The 10,598-nt window shown below is 37.8% G+C and overlaps 1 protein-coding gene across 1 annotated transcript in view; it reads right to left on the reverse strand.

Annotated features, from left to right (window-relative positions):
- ptk7a (protein tyrosine kinase 7a) overlaps positions 1–10,189 on the reverse strand; it is a 35,529-nt gene extending 25,340 nt beyond the window's left edge. The window contains exon 1 of the mRNA XM_053513867.1: positions 9,645–10,189. Coding sequence (XP_053369842.1) covers positions 9,645–9,741 — 97 coding nt within the window. The 5' untranslated portion in view covers positions 9,742–10,189. The remainder of the gene's footprint in view (positions 1–9,644) is intronic.
- Positions 10,190–10,598: the final 409 nt, after the last annotated feature.

A 10,598-nucleotide genomic window follows, 5' to 3' on the forward strand; every position in this document is an offset into this window, starting at 1 on the left:
ATTTATTTAAAAAAAATCTTAGCTCTCTTGCAGAACGTTAAATTATATTTAAATAAAAATGTCTGTAAGAGTTCATGAACAGATATTATATGTCACAGGAATAACGTACAGTCACAATCTCAGAATTTCCTCCTCTAGCCCTACTGGAGTCAAAAATTGCTTACAAATTATAAGTTTTAAAGGCTACAGCAACTTTGACATTACTGAGGTGACTAAAAAAAATCTTTTAGAATTCACAGTGTAAATGTTTGTTTATAATTAATCCCTCAATTGAGATATTGTGTTTGTACAACAATCACTATTTATCAATGGATTGGGATTTGTTCGTTTTCTTTAATTTGTTATTTGGATCCACCGGCACATATCCCTCCAATACTGGCATAACCAGTATTAAGCTGATGAGCAACAGTTAGTGTAATTAATCATTATTGGAACCATGGCATCATGCCTTACTTTTTTTTTTTTTTTTACTTTTTTGGAAGACTCAATTCCATGGCATTGTCATCTAAAAATTTGACCAAAAAAGTATTTAATATGATAACATTAGCTTGTTTTTCTTTTTATTAAAATTATACTATTGCCATGTCATAAACCAATATCGGTTATTCATATCCAGAACGGTGGTTAACACGATGAAGGTGTGCATCAGGTCGTAAAATATCTGCTTGACTCCTACAGCCAGGCTGGTGAGTGGTCTTATGTTGAGGTGATGGTGGGCCCATAAAAGGTTGATCATGTGCATTTTAAGGTTTGCCCATTTAGGGTTAGTCCACACGAAGCCGGTGCGTTCCCTATCCGATCATTTTTTTTCCCCGTAAACACGGCGTCGTCTCAAGAAATATCTGCGTACACACGAAACCACTGAAAACGGTGTAGTATATATGCCAGACCAGTATGGGGCGCTGTAATTTTGCCATAGAGATACACTATACACGGAGAAGAAGACTTTGAGCATGCGCATAACCTTCGCGCTGTATACAAACCAAGATGGTGTTCTCCATTATCGCTTGTTGCTCATAACATTTGCATAGAAGCAATAGATTTTGCTGTAATAAAGCTAAAAAAAGCCAATACGATAAACAATTTATACATATACAGCGAAACGCGTCTCCGTGTGGACAGGCCCTTAAACTGGTTGAAAATGATAGATCTTCACAGGTAAAAGCAATCCATCTCAAATGGGACTTCCGTTAATTATGCAAAAATAAAAAAGTTCTCCAATGTTGAAAAATTCCTTTAGTTTAATAGAAATCTTGACTTTTCTTCCATGAGCCACAATTATTTTAACAAAAGGAAATATATTTTATTCTTTTCTCGTTCTTATATATTAATAGACAGGAATGGGCATGTTTTAACTAAAACACTTCACATGCATTGTTTTATTATAAAAAGCCTAAACTGCGAAAGCTAAAGTCAGGGTACTGTACTGTTTCTAAAAAATAAAAATCACTAGCAGGAAGAAAAAAAAGGAAACATAAAGCATGTGAACTTCAAACCAACTGAGCTGACATAACTAACAAGAAGCACTTGTACTCATAAGATGACTTTAATTTTAGCAGCCGTTTCATCCACCAAAAATACTTGCTCTTATTTTACCTGCCACTATATACAGCACATCAAAGAGGGTGTTATATCAAAATGTACAGCATCATTAAACTGATGCTGGACATGTAAAAAACAAATCTAACGATTTAATCTTTCGCATATGATTATGAACTTTATAGAGAAGTAGAGGGCGTAGATTAAATAGAGTTTTACCTCAGCATGCAGGTAAGTCAAATTTAATTACAAAGAAATGTACACAATTACGGTTCAGATGAACATATATTGTAAATATATTATATTTTAGCAGTAAGACTTTATTGCTTATTTTATGTTTTTAGATTATTGCACAAAAGGACGTCTGGTAACAAAAAAAACTAATTCTTTAGTACATCAAATAAAACAATTATAATAATAATAGTGGCCGTACAAAACAAGCTTAGTGCATCACCAAGAAAGAAACATCAGAGCAAATCAAAGCTCTTTCAGACAGTGACTAAACCTTAAACGAAACAAAGACCAAACCGAAAACATATCACTGTAAAATATTTATTCAAACAAGTACTAAAACATAACCTGATACAAGTATCACAAAATCTAGACAACAGAGCTCTTGCATGCGTCATCCTACCCAATGTAAATTCAAAGCAGTCGCCATTTTGTCTGGCAATACATCTGTGGTTTCGCAACGTGAAATATGAGTCAAACACCTGGTTTTCCACTGACAAAAGGAAAAGTGATTTGTGGCCATCAGCCACAAGAACAAAAGAAGTGAATCAATGGTATGAATGGTAAAACATGAGCGCCTGTTGGTGATCACTGGTGCTTGTGTAGTGACCGTTTTATCTCATCACCATAAAATGGTAACACCATCATCAGAAGTTCAATACATTGAACACACTAAATATCCAAGCATATAGAATATTGTGCAAAAGTGTAGAGCCACCACTAAGTTTCTTCATATTTTGCTTTCAAATATTATGCTTTCAAAGAGTCAGACTTGTATTTTATGTATTATGTATATTATCTTGAATAGTTCGCAGAGAGCCGCCAGACACCGCGGTGACATCATGGTATTCAGATTCTTCGGTTTCTTCAAAGCTTAAATGAATTTTTTCTAATCAATTTTTTCAAAGCGTTATTACATAAGCTATATTGCTAAATACATTAATCTGTGCAGCCACAGGCAGCTCAGTCACATGCCAGACAGCACAGAAAGATAAATATGCGAGAAATTATGTGTTTAATAACAGCATGTAAACTATATCCAACCAGTGTTTAAGTTAGAGACCTAGAGTAGAGGCCTGCATTAAGTAAAAACATAGCATATACATAATTTTTTTTTTATATATTGATTTCTTCAATTTTTCAGTATTATCTGTTTAGGCGGTATTGCCAGGCTACTGCCATCCTTCAAGTGCGTTATTCTGCTTTGTGATGCAGCATCAGCATATGGTGGAAAAAGATACAGCTAGCTGATTTCTTGTATCATGGAGAGCACACAGGTTGGCCTACAGCCTCCCTGGTTGGGATTTGTTAAGAATGAGAGGAAATGTTCATTAAAATCTTCACAATAAAATACCGCCTATTAAGTTGGTCTGCATTCTTTTCCTGCAAGACTTAAAACTTTTGTTGGATTTGTACCAGTAAGTAGTACCTATAAAGGTCTGATTGCTCTACAGGGTCATATAATAGCTAAAGAACATGTGGTCATTTAACAGGACTGGAGCACCGCATGGTGCAACTGCAAACACGGTGCCTTTAAAAATGTTCCCCATTCAATAAGTACAATGCCTGCATACACACACATGCTAACAAAAAATCAAGAGCAGTTTAATCAAAGGCAGAACAAGCCAAATAAATGCCTTCGTTGGCCTCGCCAAGCAGCCGATATAAATATCAATGCGACTTTATGAACACATCTGGAACGTGGAAACAAGAGCTTGTTTATCCACAAAACACTGCACTGATCGTCCACTACAGAATAAAGCCATGTAATTAAATCGATCATGTTGTTTAATCTTTTTTGTAGGAATCGATTTAAAAACTCAACATTTTTAAAAGTAAACTTTTTCACAACTGTTTATTAACCTAAAATTGATTAATCGTTTAAAAATATACCACAGCGCTTGCAGAAAAGCCATCCAACACCAATAATAACTAACTGAAGGATCACCAGAGGTTGTGCCTGATCAGTAGTGCAAGACATGTTTTAGGTAAAAGTATTCAAATGTTCTAAAGTAAAACTGACAGCACTTGTCTAGATATATAATTAATAGATGCAGCAAGGTATAAAAAAAAAAAATTCTGACTAATCCCACTTATAAAAGAGTTATAATAGGTTACAAGAATTAGACAGTCTCATCTATGATTTGTTAGATTGCCACAGATGGGTTAATCCCACTACAGCATGAAATCATGGCTCAAAGATACGCGTGTTTAGTGCAGGTAAGCACAATATTATAGATCCACATCATGTAAGGGTATCATAGCACTTTCAACTGATCTTTTAATAGGCGATGTGGTTATGATCTTAAGGCTACAAATAATTACATGTAATGAGTAACAAATTGATTTTTTAAAAGAGAATGAACATGAAAGCTAGCAATAAAAAAAAAGATGAAAACGAAAAAAAACAGTACTTTTTGTAATCACATTGCTCTACCATTCAAAGAACAGCTGTTTAAAGATGTCCAAACTTTACTGATGTTTCACTCACTTGTGAAACATGATGCTTTTCACACACCAGTACCTGCTGTTTAAATGCCTCAAAAATGTAGGCAAAAGCGTAGGAAAATGATGCATTAGCCATGGCTTCGCATGCAGTTAATGTAGCTGCATACAATATGGCAGTGCTGCTCGAACATCTGCACCAAGGTGATAACCTGGGTATGTCCTATTGAGTCTATACAACATGTGTGTGCAAATACTCTTGTTTTCCAAATTCTTTTTTTTTTGTTTATGGCAGTAGTTGCTTTACTGTTACCTACTGAACAAAAGTGTGGAGCAAGAGATAAAAAAAGAAAGAAAAATAGATTACCGCTCATTACGAGGCATAATATTAATATTCAAGAACACATGTTATACAACACTTCAAATGTTCTGTAAATAATTTAGAAGCTTATAATACTTTGTATTAAAAAAAGTAGTAAGAAATATAGCTGCTTGAAACAAATTTGAACAATGAACATTAAACACTAATTTAATGGAATCAAACCAAAAATCCCTACAACAAAAATCAACAGACCTCAAATCTGATTCAAAGTTCCATATACAAAAAAAGTCAAACTTTGCTAACATTTTATAAACTAGGATTTTGTTAGTGTTTTTTTTTCCAATTAATTTGTCTCCCAGTGTGACTTTGGTGTGCCTCCTGGTTCAGTTCTTGGACCATCTACAGTCATGCTGGAGCATCAGCATGATAAACTAGCCATCTAAAAGATGAACTAACCATCTGTTGAAGGAAATTATAGGCTAGACGCCCTGTACATATAGCTCCACTCCGGCAAGAACAGAAATTGGCTAAGCCTCTTTACTGGTGTCTGCCCAAAACCAAAATGGATTACAGCTGTAGCGGCAGGACATCTAGCAGAGGATGACAAGTTGCTAATGTTTCCCTTAATAAAGCTTTAGTCATCTGGCACAGGGCCCTGTGAGAGGAGTGTAACTCTACAAACTAAAGTAACCACAGCTTTAATATGCATCCATGGCCATGAATGTCAAAATACTAAAGCATCTTCACTATACTAAAACAGAAAAGTGAGCAAGTTTACCTGTTACAGGAACAAATATCATCACTCTGATGACATGTTCAACGCCAGAATCTGTTACAGCAAGCTAAACAACAGTCAAAGCAGTGGGGCTTAATTAGTCTCTATTTAAGGGTCAGAAGTACTATAAAAAAAATTTAAAAAAAAGGTTATGACTGTGATGAAGGCACCTCAGCCCCTGTATGTCATCACCCTCACTGGAGGAGACTCACTTAAAAGTCTGTTTTAAAGCACCGCCATGGTGGTCATTGTAGCATTTCGATAAGCTCATGATCAAACGGCTCAGCATGTCAACTGCTTCTGTCCACATCATTCCGAGCCAAAATCAGGCTTTATTAATAATAACTGAGACATGATGTGACATGAAGCCTGTAGTATTTGTAAAGACTAAGGTGATGCCACATTTATCAGAAATAGGAAGAGCCACAAGTTTTTAATTCTTTATCCTGCTCAAGATCAAGGAGGATCAGGAACGTACATGCAACCTAGACTGAGAAGTGAGAATACATCCATACCGGGCCAACAGGGACACACACACACACCTAGGGGAAATTTAGCATAGTCAATTTACATACCAGCATGTTCTTAGAAGATAAGAGGGAAGTTTAGAAGCAGAAGGAAGCCCACACTTTTTTTTACTTCGTTTTAAAACACTAAATACATTTATTCAAGAAACTAATAATCCAACCGTTATTGTAATCTTAGCAGTTATAAGATAATTCAAATAAAGTCAATATGCGTTTTATGATATGATGATTGTTTCTTTTGCATATTATGCTACTTTTTAGCCAAACTTCCAGGTTTCATTTCATGTCCTAACATCAGTGTGTGAATATTTGAACATCACATCCAATCCAATATCCAACATAAATACGTAAACATATCCACCGAGATTGTAAATCAAGATCTGGCTTGTCTTCTAAAGTTAAACATGAATTAACCTGGCTTCCAACCACAAAATGGCAATGAGTTAACTAATGAAACCTAAAAATACATGAGCTTCTAAGAGAGTCTTTACAACTTCAGTTAATTTTCAGACACACAGCTACAACTATATTTTCACAATTTTCCTTGATTATCAAACTACTTAAAGAAAATGCATTAATCATCAATTTTAATCTGTAGCAAAATCTTTTACTTATATCTTTCTCCTTACTTATAAATAATATCAGCCTAGAGAACTACATTTATTCACTCCTTTATCTTAAGTAAGTGCTTTATCCTGATCATCACCATGGAAAGAATATAGTATAAATAGGACCCCAGTACATTGTACAACACACACACACAAACAGCTGTTTCCTCAATCAGCACGACCAACCATTAACCGACATACATGCCCCCCCCTCTCTCTCAAAGCATCACTGTTCAAAATATAATCAGGCACTGACAGGTGAGAGCATAATCCGTCTTCTTAAACGTGCTGACCTCTCTACAGCTGAGTGCGCAAAAGCTTGTTTGCCTTTACATCAACAAGTCTGCATGTTAACGGACTGTAAAACATCAAAACTTTTAGAAGTAAAAGAAAACTGGAGACATCTGAAGAAACTCAAGCAGACGTGAGGAAATCGGGTAGAAATACAACTACACTCAGGATCATAACCTGGAGCTACAAGGAAGCAACACTACCTACTGCAACATCATGAATACTACAGCATTTGTTAGAATCTGGTATGTAATGTTCCTAAATGATAAATCAACACAAGAACTATCAAGTGTAGACTGATATTGCACAGGCCGACCACAGACCTTCAGCGGTCCATCAACAAAGGGTTATTGTGAGGTTATTGATGGACTGCCAAAGGTAGTGGTCCACCATCAACAGTCCTCCAGACTTGCTGCGACTCTGTATAAAATGAGCAGGAAGCCTGGAACCCTTTTACAGGAAAGTTTGTGCATGAAGCGGTGCATTTAATCTGCATGTCTTTGGACTGTGGGAGGAAAAGGGAGTACTCAGAGGAAACCCACCAAGCATGGGGAGAACATGCAAACACCACACACGTACACAAACCCAAGGTGGGAATCAAACCCTCGACCCTGGAAGCACATGACCACAGTGCTAACCACTAAGCCAACAAGATTATTTTAATGACTGCACTTTTTTTCCATTTTTTTGGGGGGGGGGGGAAACTGCTGCAACATTATATTCTGAGGCAGAATACACAAGAAAGTTGTAAAAACCCTAGACAGTGAATGTGTGTTGTATTTTGCCCTTATACTGCCTTAAACATCTTTTTCACGCTTGTTTTTTTTTCTAGTTTATTTTGTCTTGTGTTTGGGATCGTTATCTCGAGTTGGAGCATTCCAACTTTCAGCAGTTTTTTTAAAGATAAAATCATAAATTGGGGCACATTTTTCTTTCCCCACCCAGACTCCTGAGTGATTTTAACTCCTTCACATAAAAAAAACCTTGAGTTTAGTTACTCTGCTTAAAATATATTCGTAACAGTTTAACAAGGTAAGCATACGTAATGTATTACAAATTATATTGTTTCTGTTACTGAAAAACAATCATCTAAAACAGTGTTCATGTGGAGTTCAAGTTCTACGAGCTGCCGCTGTAACAGAAGACGACTTTTACATATAACCACCACTAAAAGCCTCCAAACAACAAAATCAAAAGTGTTCCTTGAGAAAACTCACAGACTGCTTTTAAAGATATGGGCTTTTCAAGGACTCAATATTTTTTTGGACTGGGGGTATACACTGATGATATGTTGACTTAGTGGGGTGACAAATTCAATCAAAATTAAGAAATCCCCAGTCAATCTAGTTTACTACCAACAGATAATTAAAGATCGCTCACACCAGTGACTTCACCTTTCTGTTTTAACCTTTCCACATTTTTTAGCACTGCAGAGACTTAAGACAAAAAGACTGAAGTCAAAAAGTAGCTCATTGTGTGATTAACTGGTGAAAAAAATTTTTTTAATCGTTTTGAATAAAAAAAAAGAAATAACACTATGATCACATAAGAGGTGATACACAATAAATAGGAGGAATATGTATGCAGATCAGACAGGTATTGTATCCAAAGTACTACACTAATGTCTGTCCTCGACACTTCGCACCTTTACTCGACCATTGTGAGGAATCGGCTTCCCCAGACTTGCTGGAATTAGCACAACAAAGCGGTGTGACGGCCCCCCTGCTGTTCGTAAACATCAACCAGGGCCTTCAAGTACCTGTGAAGTGCCACTGCCCTATGTGCTTTTATCTTACAGGCATCCATGCAAATGTTACACTACTTCCTCGGCGTGCCCTAAAGGAATACTCCATCCATACACAACACAGCGTCCTCTTATCCACCCCCCACACAGTCATCCTTCCCCTCCCTGCTCTACCTTACCTGGGTCCCCTGGGATGTATTACTCAGGCAGAGCATTCAGTATTCAGCACTCATATAAAGGGCACACTCAGTTTTCACGCCTACTGTCCTTAAAAAATGGATCTACAGAGATGGGGGATAAAGTAATACACAAAATCAGGGGCATCTTGGTTTCATGCAAAGGACACACTGAGTAGTGTGGAATCTGGCAGAAATCCTAGGCTGAGTCCATTTGCTTGTGAAAGTCATGAAAGAGCCTGTTGAATTTGCAATGTCAACATTTAAAATCCTGGTTAGGATAAAAGCCCGCAAAGCCGTCTCTAGTTCAGGTTTAGGAATTTGACTACATGGAGAGTGTGCAAAAAAAAAAAGGTATACAGGGATGCAGTCTTTTTATGCACTTCCATCATATGCAAGTATGCAAATACATGCAATGCTCAGCAGTTGCCGTACTACCTTTAATGCAATCACCCTTTTGTTTCTTGGACGACCATTTGGCAGATCACAAGAGCGCACTGGTAACTTGAACCCACTCCATTGTGTATGCATCACAAGTCTGTAAGGATTCACCACCCGCCTGCTCATTATGGAAACCATGCATAATTACCCAAGACATGGAATCACACACAATAGACATAACTACTCGACCTTCACTCTGAGTGATATTTCTTCAGACTAAAAAGTGTTAAATGAACCCTGTACAAGCCTGTAGTCAAGCAGAGGGCCTTTGAATGCATAAAAAGGAAAGAAAAGCATGCTGAATAATGAATGCATATGGGACAAAACCAGGTCTTGTGTAAACTGCAACAACAAGCAAACTTGTGAGTGTGTGTGTGCGCGCGCGCCATCAGGGGTCGTTTAGAGCTAATCTTTAATTCATTTACAGGCTGCAGTGTTACAGATTTAAGCAACAAAGTCGATCTAAAACTAATCCCACGAACAGTTGGAAGCAAATGAGGTGAATTTAGCACCAACCTAGACATTATACTTTGTCATGTTCTTACCTTGCCAGAGCAGAGTGATGATTGTGTACACAGCAGCAGTGGTGTGTGTCCGGCTTTCACACTGCCAGTGAGCTTTCTCCTTCATCCACCAACTCATGTTTCAACTTGATTCGGAACAACAACAGCAGCAGCAGCAAACCTTCCACCAACTTATCAGTCCGGATGAATTAATCCACTCGCCCAGTCGTCTTGTTTTTTTCTTCTTATTCTTTTTGTTCTTCAAACTGCGTGACTTGAAGCGAGTTAGAAAGAACTGGTTTAGTCCAGAGTGACTAGAGATCCGCAGGGGGGATGTGACTGCGCCAGGCGCTCCATGCTGCTTTCATTACGCGCAACTTTCTTTCCTGGAGGTCCTTTTCACCGCTCCGGCTCTCCTTCCTCCAGCTGCGCCGGGTTTCACAGGAAGTCTGCGTATTAGATTTTGGTGTTCCGTATAAAAAAAACAAACGTCAAGTCACCAAATAAATAAATTACTAAATGATCACTATTAATAATAACAATAGAAATAATACTACTCCACTTTGTGATCGAGTAGAATTAGTCGCGATGGCTCCCACCGCTTTAGTCTCGCCGAAAAGCCCCGCCTTTACGTGATCAAGCCCTGCCCTCAAACCGGCCCAGTTTGGAGCGAGATTTCCGGCGTTGTAACAATCCCGAGAATAGGTGCACTACGTAGTGCGCGTGCCCCACTCCGGAGTAGTGCACTTATCCAAGGGAGAGAGAGAAGTCATTTGGGATTTAGTCTCAGGGTGGTGAAGAAGGGTTGGAGGCGGAACCAAGTGCAACCGGTGTTCAGCACTGAAATGCCCCCCACCCTTCCCCCACCCCACGTAATCGCGAGTTTCAGACATGTGAATTACCTTTACAGTGATGGAAAGTTTGGGTCATTTAAGTGACTCGGTTCTTTGAATCTCGTTTATCAAACGAATGAACGAATCTTTTGTGAGTCGTTTA

The sequence above is a fragment of the Clarias gariepinus genome, chromosome 15 (genome assembly GCF_024256425.1).
Source record: "Clarias gariepinus isolate MV-2021 ecotype Netherlands chromosome 15, CGAR_prim_01v2, whole genome shotgun sequence".
NCBI lineage: Eukaryota > Metazoa > Chordata > Actinopteri > Siluriformes > Clariidae > Clarias > Clarias gariepinus.